The sequence below is a fragment of the Lethenteron reissneri genome, chromosome 33 (genome assembly GCF_015708825.2).
Source record: "Lethenteron reissneri isolate LAM-NWPU_2019-01 chromosome 33, ASM1570882v1, whole genome shotgun sequence".
In the NCBI taxonomy this organism is placed as follows: Eukaryota; Metazoa; Chordata; class Hyperoartia; order Petromyzontiformes; family Petromyzontidae; genus Lethenteron; species Lethenteron reissneri.
Window position 1 is genome coordinate 9795531 of NC_083811.1, and position 18681 is coordinate 9814211.

The 18681-nt window shown below is 44.0% G+C and overlaps 1 protein-coding gene across 2 annotated transcripts in view; it reads left to right on the forward strand.

Annotated features, from left to right (window-relative positions):
* Window positions 1-17609, forward strand: part of SIGIRR (single Ig and TIR domain containing) — a 37728-nt gene extending 20119 nt beyond the window's left edge. Inside the window, exons 8-11 of one of the 2 annotated variants that reach the window (XM_061564567.1) lie at window positions 3233-3335; window positions 5156-5306; window positions 13346-13541; window positions 15049-15269. In XM_061564567.1, coding sequence (XP_061420551.1) covers window positions 3233-3335; window positions 5156-5306; window positions 13346-13541; window positions 15049-15083 — 485 coding nt within the window. In that variant the 3' untranslated portion in view covers window positions 15084-15269. Of the gene's footprint in view, window positions 1-3232; window positions 3336-5155; window positions 5307-13345; window positions 13542-15048; window positions 15270-15339 lie in introns of those variants that run through there. The other variant, XM_061564566.1, reaches the window with a different exon arrangement.
* The last annotated feature ends 1072 nt before the right edge of the window (window positions 17610-18681 follow it).

Here is an 18681-nt window from a genome sequence, read left to right on the forward strand (position 1 = left end):
GCACACCCACACAGTCATTATGCATGGTATGCACTTGAGAAGGAGCAGGGGGATAGAGGCTTGAACAACCACGCTGCCGTCACGAGCCATGTGAGTGTCATTACGCAAACCCTTGGTATATAGCTGGAGGTGTTGCTGTAACCGGAAACTATGTTGTTGGCGTAAAATAGATTCTGACTTTTCCTTCCCCGCACCTCCGATTAGTGCGGTTGGCTGTGTACGGTGTCAAAGAAGTGGAACACACACACACACATGTGACGGAGGTCATGGTGACGATGAAGGGGCACGCAGGGCAAGATAACTAACACAGGGGATGTAGACTGATAAAGTCAAGGCACCTGCACCAGTCATTGATCTAACAAGTGGTATGATGGACACAACATGATGATGACCTGTATGAATGAGATCAATTTCGTCAGCAGCAGCTGATTGGACACAGAGTTGACAAGCTGAGGATTTGCTGTATTGAAGTTGTACATCTGTGAAACATGCTTAGTTATTTATTTGAAAACAATTTAGTGCTGCAGTCCGTTAAGGAGTTCTTAGCATGCCAGCAATGCTGCGTCCCCATCGCAACTGTTTATGGATACTTTACTGTGTATGGCTACTGTATTGTACTGAACAGGATTTGTAACATGCCACAGAAATAATATCTGTATAGGACGTGGAATGACAATGCGAGCGCAGAAACGCACAGCAGGTGCAGGCTTCGAATTAAACCTTTATGTTCGCAAAATAAAACTTACATCGCTTGGTGTGTGCGGAGTGGAGAGCGGTGTCACCACAAGTGACCATTATCTGAACCGGTTCCAGACCTCCCCTTGGTCGATTCGGCCTCAAATGAGAACCTGGTGCGGTGTGTATACATCGCCACTCTCGTGTGCTGGTGCCAACCTATACGGGAGATCTTTGTCTTTGGAGTGGAGAGAGAAGGGTCGCAGATATACACGCATCATGCTGTGATGCTGTTGACCTAAGCTTGATTCCCGGGCCACAGACATCGTCGGTGGCAAGTGGTGCCTAAACCTATGGTCGGCCTCCTTTCCAAAGTAGACTAAGACCTAATATGCGCACTTTGTGACAAAGGTGCCGACCACATTGGGTTTGGCTTAATATGTCATCGCTAACAGCGTTTGCTCCGACAGTTTGCTCCGACAGTTTGTGTGGCTACGTGGGAAACAATTGTCTGTGTGTGCGTTTACTGTGGGGAGATATGTGTCCTTGGTTGTGACTCGTTTAGAGGAGTTCAAGTAAGAGGGCTCAGGAGATTACTCAGGAAACCGCCCTCATGTTATAATTCAATATCGCACCGCTCCTTTTAATGGGATTCTGTCAGTTACGCTTACTTCGTTTGGCCAAGATAAGCGGGCAGCTGTAGGTAGCGGCATACTCTTCTATAATTATCAATGCATTGTTTTTTAATGTGCCTTTACTGGAGGATTAACGCATTAATTTTTTTGTGAACTTAACATATCAGCTTCTTGGTTCTTTCGGTAAAGTCACGTAAAAGGGAAGTTAAAAAAAAATAATACAATTCTCACGATAGGTCTGTCTGAAAGACAGCGTCATTCAGACGCTGTCTTTCCAACAGCCCTGTTCTTCACCTGAGGAACGGCTGCTTGCGTTGTGGCCGAAACGTCGTGAGAATTGTATTTTATTATGTTTTTTCCCTTCTACGTGACTTTACCGAAAGAACCAAGAAGATGAATCCCTGCAGTCACGAAAGCTTTCAATCGAAATTCAACATATCAGCGTTATTCTACTGTACATTGGTGAAAAAGAGCTTTATAGCTCATCGGATTCCTCCAGTGTAGATAAATATTCTGATTCTGATACAGCAGGAAAGTAATGAAGGTCAGCATTTCGTCTGGCGGTCGTCATTGTTATTGTGATGAAACCACACTCTAAAATTGTTTTTATTTTTTCGGATGCACATCTTGAACAAATGAACCTTTTACTGTAAGATTATGCGGCATTCATTACGTCGAGAGCGCTGTGGTGGCTTAGAAATGCGCTTGTGCGCCGGATGGTAGGGATTCCGCGGAGATTCGATGCCCTCGTCGTTTTTCGCTCTTCACGTGGCAAGTTTCCATTTACCGTTCCATTCTCTCCCGGCACGGAGGACTCGTGCTGAATAATTAAGCAGCTCGGCACCAAACTTAAATGAATAAAAGACCCTCTGTTAATACTCATGCCATCACCGGCCCTTATTGGCACCGGTTGCCAAGCACTGTATATTACGCTTCACATCGGTCTGTAAAGAAGGATGTGTTTTGTTACTCGCAAAGGCTCTGTTAGGGCAAAGTACACCGTGAGTTTATCACAAGCACCTGTCCCCCTGCTCACTCGCAGCCTTTAGTCCTGTGGGATTACTTGCATGTGCGCGTGAATCCGCGTGTGCGCAAGCTGCAAGCGGGCGTTCACATGTCCCTGTTTGTGCAATGATGCGTGTGGCAGCCTGCCATGTGGATGAGCCTCATGCACTGTTGTCGCGACTGTCGAATTTATAATGAGTGAAAACAAACAAAAGGACGCAAATAAATAAGGTTAAATTCTTTCGAGCAATTTAAATTGACCTTGACGCATCTCAATATGGGTGGGTGTTTTGCTGATTTTTGTGGGTGTATTGTGATATTGGGCTGAACCAGTGGCGCAGTGGTTAGCGCTCTTATCTATGTAATTAGCGAGTGATATTAATCCCCCTTTACCAATCCGCACTGACGACAATTTGTTCAAACAACCTCCGTGATCAACACGGCGTGGGGATTCGTTCTACAAGCAGTTGATTGGCAAAGTACGGTAATATTTTGATTGCTGTCATATACATGCGTGGCTTTATATATTTGGTTATACCTGTGAATGGAAGCTTGTCTTATTTCAAATTCAAAACATGCCTTTTTGACTTTGCAACATTACATAATCTCCTGCCACAGTGGCAATCCTATGGATTCTGGATCACTGTCATTGTGGATGATTTGACTTAGCTCGAACTTTCCCAGTTGTGCAAGTACCATACTCCGATTAGCATGGTTGGCTCCGTACGGTGTGTGGAAGAAGTTCAACATACATATGTCTATACATACTCGTTGCTCATACAACTGCTTTTTAACTTTTCCAGACAGTTGCTAACGATGTACGGGCTCTTCAACGTTATACGAAGCGTGACGATCTTTCTGTGTTTATGTGTCTTCGTGTGCACGTGTCTATGTTCACACGTCCCACACGATGGCAGAGCCGTCGCCCGAGCTGCTCATGAACCTGAGCCGCTGCCGCCGCCTGATCGTGGTGCTGTCTGGCGCGTACCTGGCCCAGGAATGGTGCTCCGAGGCTTTCCGGTACCCAAGCATTGAAATTAAAATCAAAGCAATCCTTTGGTCATCCGAAGGAGTATGAGTTTCAAACTGTAGATTGAAATTGGAGAAGCTACCAACATATTGTGACATCATAATCGTCATCAAACGTGCTCAATCTATGATAATTGGTTCTTTACCCTTCTATCTGGCAACAAAACTGACACCGTTTTGCAAGGAGTCATGTTTGCATAGACCGCAATACCTGCAGTCATAACACAAACAAAAGAACATAACTCTGATAATGTGCACTGTCCTTGAAGTTGATTGGTCCACACCCGAGACAGCTTTCCTTCGAGCCTAGTCTCATATGGGTTGGACCAGATGACGCCAACCCATATGAGACTAGGCTCGAAGGAAAGCTGTCTCGGGTGTGGACCAATCAACTTCAAGGACAGTGCACATTATCAGAGTTATGTTCTTTTGTTTGTGTTATGACTGCAGGTATTGCGGTCTATGCAAACATGACTCCTTGCAAAACGGTGTCAGTTTTGTTGCCAGATAGAAGGGTAAAGAACCAATTATCATATTTTTACTGGCAAATGAGGTCCCCATAGTGTGCTCAATCTACTCTTGGATGAATTCCTTCAAGTCGTTGCTATCTCTCATGGTTCTGTGATTTAACAATCCACTGAGCGCTACCACAAAAGTGTATTTACACTATTCTATTTTCTAAGTGGACATACTCTCAAACACATTCCATTCCTTGGCAGTATTGTGCATCAGCAGGCTTGTCCTATGTTATTTTCTGTGGTTTGCAGTGGCTTACAGTTTTGTAGCGGTGCCTCCATGCCCAAACAGAGAGTTTGCTGGTGCTCCTTTGCATTGGCAACCGCTAAGCCAGTCATAATACTCTTTGGTTCTTTCGGTAAAGTCACGTAGGTAGAAAAAAATATCACATTTCCATGGCAGGGGCCAGTTTTTACAAAAAATAGTGGTGCACATTCTACGAACAAACCCCCAACTTGTACTTCACACACAAAGTAGCTAGATTCATACACTGGCCACTGTGAACAATGTATGGCAAAAATATACAAGTGTTTCAATCACCAACAATTGGGCAAATCGCCAAGGTTGTGTTTATTTAATGATGTGTTTATTTCGGACTTTTTTTTTAAATGAAATACCAATGTCCATCTGGCCCTCATTTGCAACCTACCATGGTGCGGGACAGTTCTCCTTCCTTGCACTGCTTGATTTGGAATGCCCTCCCACTATCTTTATTCCCATATCTCTATGACCTCACTCAATTATAATAAATATGTTTCGTTGTTTTCTGCTACCCTGTACAATAACCGTCTCTTACTGGCTGTCTGCTTTGTACGAAACACCTTCAGGCCTGTACTTGGCAACTGTAAAAAAAACAACATCTGTGTAAATGAATCTACCCAGGGCCGGATTAAGGTTATTAGGGGCCTAAGGCTAATAGGAGGGGGAATACATGTAATACATATTGAAAAAAAATATAACAACTCATCAACATAATGTATTTGACTGAAGGTAGAGCTGTAAAATATAAATCACTCACTGCACTCATATCTGCAAATAAACAAAACAATTTCCAAGCTTTAGCTGTGGCAAAGTCATGATGTCATTGTAATTCAAAGACAAAAAAACTTCCGATGGCTGCGCTACCATTGCTCACCTCTTACTTCAATATCGAATGGAGGGCCTAACAGAGGGCCTACAAAACATGAGCCTATGGGTTAATCCGGCCCTGCATCTACCACATTCTTTCCTCCCAAGGCAATACCGACCTTTCTTTCTCTTGTTTGCCACGTGGTCACGATCCCGGCGTCTGCCAGGGAGGGCCTGCTTCGCCTGCAGGAGCTGACGCCACGGCCTGTGTTCATCACGTTCGACGATGGCCGCCGTGCGGCCCCCCACCCGGCCCTACAGCTCTTGCACCTCTCCCGCCCGCACCCCGTCATCTTGCCATGGGACTCCACCTCCGCGGTCAGTGGCAGCGCTAGGCGCAGGCAAACCGAGCGACGGCTTGGGACACCCCAAGTATAGCAAGGGGCCTCGGATTCACGACAAAAAAGGGGCGTCTAATATCGGCTCAAATTCAGATCCTAATAAATAAGAGAGATCAATTCTATTATCTATCATCTCGCTACAATTGTATTTTTCTCGACGTTTGTCGTCTCGCCAGGATTTCATAGATTGAAACAGGAGTTCCCAAAACTAATTTCTGTTTGGGGTCCCTAATGGGGCAACACCACCACTGTCTTCGATACTACGCCTCTCCCCCCACCCGCTCTCACTGTGGCGGTCCCTGGTCCCACTATCACCTTAACCCGGTGTAACAGGCTAAAATAACCTCTGCCCCGATTAAACCCGGGTATAGTTTGGCCCAGGCCAGAGTATACCCGGGGGGATAAAGTGTCCTCGGCTAAACTAGACCCCCCGGGGGTTTAAACTAGACTGGGCCAGACCATACCCCTCCAGGCCAGAATATTTCCCATGTGAAAGTTCAAAGGCAATTATCCATACAGAGAACAGCCGACAACGAACTTCAATCGATATCTAAAAAGCATATAAATGGAAGTAAGAATCTCAATTTGATCAATTGAAGCATTTTTAGAAGCAGTCGAAGCCAGTGAAGTCGAATACGCGTGCAATTCCATTGAAGTGTTGTCGGAAGTCACGGAATAGGGTTAGGGTTAGGAACTAAGAACTACACGACTACTTGGACCGAGATGTCAATGAATATGTAAACACCTCTGGCATCTCTTGTGATAGAGTCTGGGCAACAGATGCTGAGATCATGGCCACAGAAAATTAATGTGTATATCGCTCAACACTATTACTATCATGGGGGTATGATTTGGCCTAGAGGGGCATCATTTGGCCTAGGCCATAATATACCCCAGCGTATAAATTGGCCTAGGCCATAATATACCCGGGTATAATCTAGCCTAGGCCGTTTTAACCCCGGGTATACTACGGCCTGTGGGTATACTACGGCCTGTTACACCGGTCCCACTTGCTATGAGCGGTCTCTCAGTGGTGAGACACAGAGCCTGTGAGCACAGTCGAGAGGGAAGATCATAAACCAGATTTCTTGAGACAATTCCTTTCTGGGCCTCACTGTCAAATGTGGCTCTGCTCTACCAGTTATGCTGGACAGTTACATTAACATTGACACTTGTGGTCGGCAATAGCTGTGAGTGTCCTTGTACTTCGTGTCCATGATGCAGTTATTGGCGATGCCTGCAGATACTGCATTTGTAAGAATGTTAGGTATTTACGTTTTCTTGCTTTGTTCAGAGTCGACAACACAATTGGCATTGTTCAATTAATATTTTACTTTTATGGACTTTCGTGTTCAGCCCAGATACAGACAGGAAAGTGTGGCTGGTTTGGAAAGCATAGAAGACTTTTTATTGGCATAAAATATTTATATAAGGAAATAGATTTATGTATTTTTTTTACAAGGAAGTTTTGTTTAACCATTACTATCTCACAGAACTCGTAGGGTGAGCAGCAAGCATTCCTTTGGCTTTGGCAGAGTAGCAATGGGGTGGAATGTTGCAGCTGTACACTATCATGTAACCGAGTCGGTGTTTCATCGCCATCAGGGCCCTTAATTGGGGTGAACATGAATGAGAGGGTCTTTTAAAAATAGTGCACGGTGCACCCTGGGATTGAATGGGTAAAAGTATTAGGTTGAACGAACAGGATCGTACTATAACTTGTTCAATATTAGAAATAATAACAGCAGTTGGGGCACATTTGGAAAACATAATCTTCGTCTATTGGGGTCCATTGATATAATTTCACCTATTAAAGCTTTTTGCAGGCAGAAACAGCACGGCTCGTTTTTCATTACAACAAAAGAGAAAAGGTGGCTTGCCATTCCTCTAAAATTACCTGTGCATGATATCACGGCTATTTTTAGACATTGCCTGTGAAATATGCTCTACCAGAAGATTATGTACCAACTAGCTTTTTTGCCCGTCCAAGGACGGGTGTGAATTGCAGTAAATCTGAAATATTCAATAGAAAAATTGTTTAGCTCATAATTATTACCTGCTAATGGTTATTGTGGAGGGGTGCGGCATGTGGAGTGACGTCACCCGCTCATGATTATTAATGAGGGGAGGAGTGCGGCATGTGGAGTGCGCGACCTTCTTGTGCGTTAGTGTAAATGTCCACGTGGGCATGAATATTAATGAAGTGGGGTGGGCCTCATGTGGAGTGACGTCACGCGAGGGGGTGGGCCTCATGTGGAGTGACGTCACGTGAGGGGGTGGGCCTCATGTGGAGTGACGTCACGCGCGGGACGGACAGACATTTCTGGGTGATTATAGTAGGTAATGAATACAAAACCCCACTGTACCATATCATATGAGACATCTGATGAGAATTCCAAAACCAAGCCTCCTCCCTCCCCCTAACCTTCAAAGCAAAATACCACATTTCACAAAAAGTAACCTTTTCCAGTGCTGTCAAGGTTATGTGCGTGGCCTCGCAGGAGTTGACGATCATCAAATGGGTGTGAGCAAACGGTGTGGAAAAGTTTTGGTTTTCTACACGTATTTTTAGTTTGGAGAAAACCGACCTCCACCGGCCACTCGAGGGTTGTACTTCTGTAAATAGATTACGTCCTGTAAAACGTGGGGCAGTTGTAACGTAGGCATTGGTCCTTGTACTTTACATGAATACTGCGGTACACACACACACGCACCTTCCCTAAAACCATGTCAGTAAAACGTTTAGGCTCGTGACGATGTGCATATTCATCGTTTAAAATGTATTCTTATCTTCACGTTAGATGCATAGAATCGTGTGGGTGAGAATCAGTTGTTTCAGGTTTATATACATTTTATAGTTTCCCTACAGTCAGTCGAGGCACTGCATTCCTGATTTTTTATTATTATTGTTGAATTCAATCGTGACCCCATATCATAATGTATCTAATTACTAAAAGTTTTCAGGCGTGGTTTAGTGACTTTACGTTTGAGAGCTTGTAATTTATTGGTAATTTGTTGAGGAAATATGTACTTTTGCATTCCTGTTCCAGCAGTCCACCAGCCCTGCCCCCCCCCCCCTCTCAGCATTGCATCACCTTTTTTAAAAAAATGTTAAAAACCTCATCCTTGTGAATATACCTTTTTTTACTCAAAAGGCTGAATCTGACTGGTATTTCCAGTTTTCATTCCAGGATGTAACTTTGTAGAGTCAAGACTGACGTGTTCTCTCTTTGCGATAACAGAATCTGTGACATTTCACATCCACAGCGTAAAAGCTTAATTTGCAATTTTTAAGTGGAGCAATGCATGCTTTCAAGCTTGGCTGAGCAACTATTTAAATATGAAGGCATGCTTGGGGCCATAACGAAACTTCACATTCATAATCACTTCCTCTTTAGAGACTACTGTCGTAATTAACACCATGATACATTTACTTCCAGCAATTAGTCGATCGCAAGTTGCGTGTGGTGGGGTAAAGTGTGGGTAACTCGATTATTCCAGGAGACGTCTGCCCAGTGTGGAAAAGTAGGCCAAATACTCCCTAGAGGGGCTGTCTCTAGTGGAGGCCCTTCTGTCAGCAGTGGGATGAGTCAGCAATTCCAGGGCTACACCATTACCAGCTTTTTTACCCAACATTTACTGTAATTAACACCTAACTCGTTTGGTAATGAATGCCCGTGTTGTTTTATTTTTTGCATAAATAATTGCCAAACTTGTTTAGCGTTGCAGGATTTGAATATCGGCTTTGAATGACGCATGTCGATGCAGCATGTGTGCCAAATTGAACTCGGTCACCATGTGAAAATATTTACAGGCATGCTGGGCTTTATTTAGCCATGGAGAACATGATATAAACAATGCCTTTTTACAGAAATTATATTGTTTCTACTTTGTTTCGCGAAACGTCTTCGTTATTAAACTGTCTTCATTATGCCAGCGGTAATTATGACTAGTAATACATCAAATGTCTGTGTATATGTCTGTAATTAAATTCTCATCCAAGCTGAAAGTCTCACAAATATCAAAGCTCATCCAAATCTTTAACGCTGCTCCTTATTAGGGTACCTCGGGAACGTGTTGATGCACATTTATTAATTGGCATTATTAATTTGTCTATGCTCATTACGTCTTGGCTGGCAGAACAACACACCACCATGTTCCCCCCCCTCCTTCCGCCTGTAGCCTTAAGGCTCACATTTCTACACAGTCGAAATATGCCATCATGTAAGGTGCCGTCCTCTGTCATTGAGTCTGCCACTGAGGTATCCGAACCTGTCTAACCTCCAAAACAACAGATCCTGCTCCTAAAATAGCATCAGCTAAGGCGTGCGCACGTACAGGTGTGGAATTTAACTACAGTGCATTCCTTTTGGTTGTTAACGCCTGCTCTCCCCAGGGCTCTCAAAGTTAATTACACACAAATACAACTATGCATGAAACATCTCACTCGAATTTACCCCGGGGAGGGCAGTAAGTATCATATGCCCACGAATAGATCAGATCGCACACTAGATTTTGATCAGCCTTAGGTATTAGCTCTGAATGTCAATACTGTACTCCTGTGTGCTACATATCATTCGGCCATATATTTTTGCGTGCATGCTTTTGTGGGCATGTGACAAGAGGCATTGTTGTCACATCAGCCAGTTCTTAGCCACAGCACGTTGTCAGTACACACTGTCAATATGTATACTACACAGCATCCTGGAAGAACCCACTAACCACCTCACAGGGGGTGGAGTGGGGTGGCAGCGATGAACACACTGCGCTCTGAACCGTAGCAACCCGAGTTCAATTTCCAGCCACAGCTAACGTCAGTGGCGGGTGACATCTGAACCGGTCCCGAGTGATGTGGAGACATACTGTGAAATAAAACCCCCATGACCCGAAAGGCATGAGAAGCCACGGGCTCGAACATATTGTATCGGTATCGTTAATAAATACTGCATCTGTGCAGATAACTGCATGCTGGTTTTACCCATTTGTATGGAAACAGAAGATCACAGCCATGCCGTTGTGCTGTGTCATGCTTGTGCACAGGGTTTGTTACATAAAACAACAGCACTCCCTTAAAACCAATGTCGCCATTCAAATAGAATGTGTGTATCCTGAAGGCTCTGGCACCCCGCTATATTGATTGCTTCATTGCTGTACTTGATACTGGTAGGAACCTCCTGGTTACACCAGCCCACAGGGGATTATTGTGTCCGTCGTGCAGGGAAGGCTGGGTGGGGAGGGAGGGGCTGGGTGGGGAGGGGCTGGTGGGGAGGGGCTGGGTGGGGAGGGTTGGGTGGGGAGGGGCTGGGTGGGAAGGGTGGGGCTGGATGGGGGGTGGGGCTGGGTGGGGAGGGGCTGGGTGGGGAGGGTGGGGAGGGGCTGGTCACCCCGTGGTGCCCTTATAAAACTCAACGTTTAACCTACTCACGCCGGCTTGTGCCCGCCCTCACAGTCGGGCATATTTGCGGAATACACCACGCCGCCGTTGACCCTGGCTATTGACCCTGGCCATTGAGTGAGCAACCCAACGTTCCTACCAGCTCCCTCCGCAGGATGTGTTTAAATTTGTTTTGCACGTTGCATTTTTTTTATTACACGCTTTCTATTAACTCACTCTGTTGTTTTTGTCGTATCCTCAAATTTTCTAACTCAATTTTAACCCACTTCCCATATTGATGCCGATACTATATTCTATCAAGAAATTAAAAATATATTTTTAAACATTCATTTTTAATATGTTATGTTTCGGCTTGGGTCTAATTGTCCACGCTCAACTGACGTTGGCTGTAAATCACCACGGCCCCTTACGTTGTGGCAAGCCTCGCGGCCACTTCATAGAGTCGTGGAGTTCTGCCATTACGAGCACGGTACATTTCATTAAAGCGTGTTTAAAAAAAAGTATTTGTAAATATTACTTACTAGAGACCCAGGTGACTCTTGCAAATAAGACTATCTCCTGGTGTCTTCAGTTCTCACCTGGTTCAACAAAGCGAACGTGAAACTCGATTGAAAATCTGAATGTAAACATGCTTACTGCACGAAGTAATGAGCAATACAGGTGACCTTGACAACACGCTGTAAGCCACATCTTGATAGCAATGCTTAACTGCATCAGGAATTTAACGCCAACACGTGCTAAAAATAATTTTTTGATTGTGACTCACCTGCATTGGCTTATTGAAATGAATAATGACACTATAAATATTCTTAGTTAGCATCGCTAATTATTTACATGAGGAATTCATACACAGTGATTCCCTTTAGGTTGGTAATCCCCAAGATAGGCATCCTATATCTGTCAGTCAGTGGACATTTTCAAAATGCATCTTAAAACCTATTTATAAGCTTCCGCTTATTCAACGTTTAGTTCATTAAGTAAATGGATTCTTAAAATGTATTTAAAATATTATTTTCATGTTGAGTGTCTACTGCTGCTGCTGCTGCGTCCGCACTGTGCAGTGCAGCGCTTTGAGATCCTTGATGAAAAGCGATATGTAAATTAAATAATTATTCTATTGAGAAACACATTTGGATGTATGAAGTTCAAAGGCCATCATGATCCCAGAATTATATTGGCATTGCTGGCATTTAGTGATCTCGTTGCTGATATCACGTAGCCTGTGGAGATTGCCAATTCTGGCATATTGGGCACTGGGTATAATGCCAAATGGCGTCTCAGCCCTAATTTCAGCTCATGGTAAATCTGTGTAAAGTGAGATTTATACCTGTGTGTATGTATATACACATATGTGTGCATGTATGTTCATGTTTGTGTACGAGTGTGTGCTTTGTGTGTCAGTTGGAGTGGTGGCACAGTGGTTAGCACAATGTGATGGAAACTCGGTGACATTTGTCTGATTCCCAGCCACAGCTCACATCAGTGGCATGCCGGCCCTGCATTACCGACCTGTACTGATGAGCATGGTGAAATATCTTAAAACAACCTCACGTGACTGACATTAAATGGGGGAAGCCTTCATCCAGCAGTGGATTAACAAATGACTATGTTATTTAATACTCTTTGGTTCTTTCGGTAAAGTCACGTGGGTAGAAAAATAATAGATCACGACGTTTCGATCGCAACACAAGCAATCGTCATCAGGTGGGACTACTACAGCAAGAAAAAAACTGCTGAAGTTGTGTTTTGTGAGTCTACATGTATTTGTGTATGTATGTATGTGTCGTGTGTGTATATGTATGTGTGCATCGTTCTACTTGTGTAGGCCGTATGGATATATATTTTTCGTGAAATTAGAGAACCCATTTATGCTGTGATGGAGCATCATGAGTAACATAAAAACAAGAAAAGACAAAAGTACTTCTTTGCTCATAAAAATGAAATATTTCTTAGTTTATCAGGCTACAAGCCTTCTGGACTATTGCTTGTGAGTCATTACTTGTGCCATGAGGCCCATTCAGCAAAAAAAACACAATTGTAAGTAAATTGTTTACGATTTTGCTTTTTAGAGTTTTGATGTTCTTTGCTGAATGGGGGCCATGGCTAAGAAAATGGCTTTTGCCAATAATATCTGGAAAGACGGATTACTTTTTCAATGTACGTAATGCATCCAATGAGTCTCAGGAAGCTGAAACCCGTCCAAAGTTTGTTGTTTTTCACAACATGCTGCTGTAAAACATTGGTTTACAAGGCCATGAAAAGATTTTATGTTCACATATCGAGACTGCTTTTCTGCGTTATTTATTTATCATGCGCATGTGTGTATATATGTTGAACTTCTTTCGCACCGTACGTAGGCAACCGTGCTCATTGTAGGTGCGAGGGAAGGACAACAAACTAAACACAAAAAGCAGTTCTAAAGAAATTAGTTTTCAATCTAGATTTTAAAGTGCATAGCTCCAGTGGCTTCCGAATATCAGAAGGAAGAGCGTCTCAGACGGCCGCAGAAGTGCATCTGAAAGCACGCGATGCAGTGACCGTCTTTGTTCGATGGCTCGCCAAAAGCCGCTGTGAGGATGACTGGTTTATGCTCCTTTGCATGTGCGTGTGGGTCTCACCAGACTGCAACATCCAAGTTCTGGAAGCAGCTGTGCCTTGCGCTGCCCAAGACTGTGGAGATGCGTCACTTCTCGGTGGGTGGCGGTGGCGCGGGTGACCCGCAGGTGCAGGCGGTGGGCGACCGCGACCCCATGCTCATGCTGAACCCCGAGTACCTGGACAGCCGTGGGGACGGACTCGATGGTGGCGGGCGGCAAGGTACGACCCCGGCTACGGGCACAGCGACACGCACGGGCAGTGGTAATGGGCCCCTGGTGCAAATTACAAATTAGCGGCCCATCATACAATTTCGCCCAACTTTGCAACCTGGTGCTTGAGCACCTCCAACCGTTGTGCATTTGCACCGCCTGCACACTTGATAGCTACGCTATTGCACGTGGGAAAAAACACGACATTTATGATGTTATAACTGGAGGCTTTTTACAGTGGTAGTTCCTAGACATGTAATTATTCACCCCCCGCCGGCAATATGATGGAATGTCACGGTTCGTGGTCGTTATACGATCGAGTGACATTTTCTGTCTCATTGCGTACTGTCTGTTCTGTATTAAATAATAAATATTTATTGCACTCGCGTGTGCTATCCTGTGTGCACACGCGTGTTTCATACACATAGTTATCCATTTGTAGATTTTTTTGCCGCAAGTGATTTCAGGCTTCTACAAAAGAATTGTAAGGTTAGCGCGGATTTATATGACAATTATGCTCTTCTTTTAGAAAAGCTTTTTACTAAAAATTGTAGTGTTTCTGCCTTTTTTTTCTGTTTCACATTATCGCCCACATGGCCTAGTTTTGTTGAACTATTACTCATGCGCTATTTGGCTTCTGAGGGGAACAGGGAATTTTGTGTTCTGCCACCAAAATATCTCGATTGTCACATGGTGAATGCTCATTAATTGGACCAGCTTGCCCAGATTTTTGATCATATTCAAACAATAGGGGTGGAACTCTTGTAAAATGTACATTTTATGTTTAAATTCCTAAGCATTTCACATGCATTATTACAGCAGTGAAAATATTGCTGCCTTTTTATAACTGCACCTCAACCTCCAATGAGCATTACTTTTATTAATAAGTCAAGCGCTATACATGCAAATTCTTCACACAGATGGCAACCTACATGTGTGCTCGCAGGCCTCATTCTCGACCATTAACGACCTCGCTTGGTATACATGAGGTCGTGGGTTCGATCCCGACCCGAACGATACTTATATAATTGGAGTTTGCATGTTCTCCCCGTGGTCACGTGGATGTTTGTCCAGGCCCTCTGGTTTTTCCCTTCACATTCAGAAATATGCTTTTAGAGTATTTGGCTGATGCAAATTTCCACACGATAAGCCACTTCGTTGAGCTATCATTTGTGGCCAAGTTGCTTCTGAAAAAGAGCTATATAGCTCAGTGGGCCTTACCTGGTAAAATAAAAAATAGTTTAGTTTAGACTGACTATAAAAGCACTTTCATAAGCAACCTAGCCATCGTAAACTTTACGACACCCAGACCGGGCTGTTGATGATGAAATCTATCAGCAGATTATGGCAAGATGGAGCAGTGCACACTGCCCCTTTTGTTCTTCCAGCTCTCTAAGGCAGCCCACCGTCTTTGTTCAACATGAATGTATTCTCTCGTGTTATAGCGTGCCCTCGACAGGTCTGCACAATGCGGAATGGTGATGCCGGGCAATGTTGTGTACCCACCATCCCTGTAGGGTCACGGGGGCTGGAGGCTGAGTCTTCCTGTTGAAGGCCCAAGCCCTCTTGAAAATTCTCATAGTCAAGGCTTCGCAGGCTTTCCTCATACACATAGAGGGGGTGAGAGCTCAAGAAGAATGCACGATAGACAAAAGGAGATCATATAATTACTCATTTTATTTAGCTTATAACACGTATTTAAAGTTTTCCTAATATTGACAGTGTCATGCCTCCTACCCTGAGTTCTGGTATGCCCCCTTTTAAACAAGATCACGCTTACAGGCTCGTGTGCCTCTGCCCTGACACAGATTCCCGGCGTGGGCGGGCTGGCGATGGAGTGGCTGAAGTCGCCATCCTCTCGCTGTCTGAATCCACGCAGTCATCGGCGGTGGTGTCACGGCCCAACCGTGGCCCCGACGAGCTGGATCCCAACCTCGACATCGAAACCCTGGAGTCACGCAACTATGGCGTGCGCAGGGACTTCTACTGTCTGGTCACCGAGCAGGAGATATAACCTCCGGCCGGGGCTCTGTGGGAAGTGATATTGATGCATCATCTGTTCAGGTCTAGTCCTGTGAGTGGACGAGGACGTCTGTGGTCCGTAATGCGAGCAAAATAAACTCAATCTGGAATTGTGGGAGCTATCCAGGTTACAGCGTACCGGGTCTTCGGAAGAATAATGAAGTCTTTGTGTTGTGGCGTCTAGCAGACTTGAAAGTCCTTTGAGTGACCTTACCTCTGCCAAGGGAAACTTATATATAACAAAAATGCAGTATATTCATTTGAAGTCTGAGTCGAACAATGTTTTAGTTTGTGGAGCTTAATCCAGAGCAATTTACTACGATAATGAGCCAAGAATGTCTGTGTGTCCTGCACGTGACGTCACTCCACGTCGGCCAGCCCCCCTCATTAATAATCATGAACATGTGACGTCCTCCACATGGACCCCCCCCCCTCATTAATAATTATGAGCGAGTGACATCATTCCACATGGAGCACCCCTCCCCCCCTCATGAATAGTTATTAGCAGGTGACGTCACTCCACATGGGGGGGGGGGGCGAGGCGCCTCCTCCCCCCTCTTCGGTGTCAACTTACAACCCTCACTACAAAGGCAGAACCCTCACGTCACGCGATCTCCGTCACGCTACTGAGACATAACAGTTAAAAGGACGTCATGGTGAACAAGGGATTATAACCTTTAAATGAAATAAGTCTGTGTCACCGCGGCCTTCCAAATTGCACACGAATTGATGCAATAGCACGTTGCGGGCTGCTTTTCGTTTGCAAGTTTCAGATTTACTGCAATACACCCGTCCTTGGACGGGTAAAAGGCTAGTAGACTATACTTACAAGAATGATGGTGGCCTTTTAATGTCATCTATATTTCTAGAACTTAAAATTGAAGGGACACATACATTGTTGATTGTAAGAATGTGAAATTGTTTTTGCCTGTCAATTAATTTGTAAATGAATTATGTGCCTGGTATACACAAGTATATTGGATAAGTATCTGTATGTGGCATTGTGTCGTTTCACATGGTATTTTTACACTGCAAAGGTAAGCGTCAGTGTTGAGGTTATGTATAATTTTATGCAAAATGCTACCTTCGTTTATGAATGTTTTTTTTGCTAAGCGTGTGCGTGTGCAAGCATGTGAGAATTCTAATATGTCTGTGTGACGTGTAGACCAGGTTTTGGAGAGAGTTTAATATTTTAACTCTTTTTTTTAAAGGGAGAATTCTCCCATATTTAATGCTGTGGGTGAGCATTTGGCTCTTTGAGAGTGGCGTCTGGAGAGAGCGACAGTTGAGCAGCTTTATTACGGGTACCTTGAGCACCACGGTGCCTCGGCTCCAGCACAAATATTTGCATTCTTTAAAATGTCGTATCTGCAGTTTGTCAGATTTGTTTATGGCTTATAAAAAGACATTTTAAATTGCAGTTGAGAAATTTGACTTCAAAGTGACCTAGATTGTTAGTTTAAAAATTAAATCGTGTAGTTAATTTGGTGAAATCTTTTTTTATTCTTATGACAAATCGTGACTCGTTTATTCATTTCTGAAAAAAGGGGGTATTGCAAAACTGAACCATGTCACTACCGCATACCAAACTATGGATTGTGTTCAGAACTGTGTGCCTTCATGTGCTTTCGTAATACCCACGAGCGAGATGGTGCACATGTGCTTCACGCTCATTCTCCATTTCCTCTGCTATTATTATTACAAAGAGACTAGAACGTTTTAGGTCTTAGGACGTCGAGTAAACCGACTTGATTGAAATTAATTTAAACGAAGCAATGCAGTGGGGGAAAAAATGTGTTTAATCATGACGCTGCTGTATATAATTTGCAAATATATTGAGCATAAAAATGCAATATAATGTAAGTCAAAAATGTTGTACTAAATATGCAGTTTCTAAGCACAGAAAAAGCACCTCATTTCCATACTCTGATAAAAAAAATTATTTTGTCTTGTCCATTAAAAAATATTAATATTACCTGTAATGTTTGTCCCTTTTAAGAACTTTAGGAAGTTTGTTAATTGTTTTGTATGTATAATAAATGATAATTTAAATAAAGTGGTAATTTATCAGTCGTGTTGACTTGCACATTTTCTGAGGCATACATATATCGATATAAACGTCGTAGTTTTTTGTTATTTTCTTTGAACCGATCTATACGTGACTTTGCCAAAAGACCTAAAGAATATGAATTTCTGCAGTCACGAAAGCGTTCAGTCAAGATGCACTTGCGTTGTCCCAGTTATACCCTTGTGCACAGGTATGATCATCTTGGAATACTTAATATTTTGAGTAACCTACATGAGACAATTGAGGTAAAGCGCGCACATGTGAAAGATGCATAACCATCGCACCATCGTCAGTGTGAAAGTCACTGCCGCGTTTGGAATAGCGATCTACAAACGAAAGTGGGAGATACATCCATTCTACAAGGATACACCCTAGAAAGCTCCTCCTTGGCAATGCGTATGGTCAAAGACAGCTGCGATGCAGAGCCTGAAGGTCAAATATGCCATGTGGCGGCACCAATTATTCATTTTTGCCGATTTGTCAACTGCGCCTTAAGACGTCCCGTGCACAAGCGCTAAAATACAAAGCAGCCGTATAATACAAAGCAGCTATATAATACAAGACAGTCTTATAATAAAAAGCATCTATATATAATACAAGACAACTAAGACGAGGCAGATGACGCCGGCATCCGCTGGATGACTTCTGCCAGTGCCACTGCGGCATTGAGTCGACAACCACAACCACTCAGGAGTCTGGTGGGAAGAGGGAACGCGCATTGCAGCTTATTACAAATCGTCGCGGCAGGAAACACTGCCGTCTGCTGGAAGGAAGGATTGGAATGATTGCTGTGTGCACAGTGGAGTACTTGGAGAAGAAACGAATTTGCCTTGCCAGCGTGGTAGTTGAATTGCTGCACATTTGAACCTGAACACACAAAATATTCCTGCGGAGGGAGCTGGTAGGAACGTTGGGTTGCTCGGTCATGGGCCAGGGTCAACGGCGGCATGGTGTATTCCTCAAATATGCCCGACTGTGAGGGCGGGCACAAGCCGGCGTGAGTAGGTTAAACGTTGAGTTTTATAAGGGCACCACGGGGTGACCAGCCCCTCCCCACCCA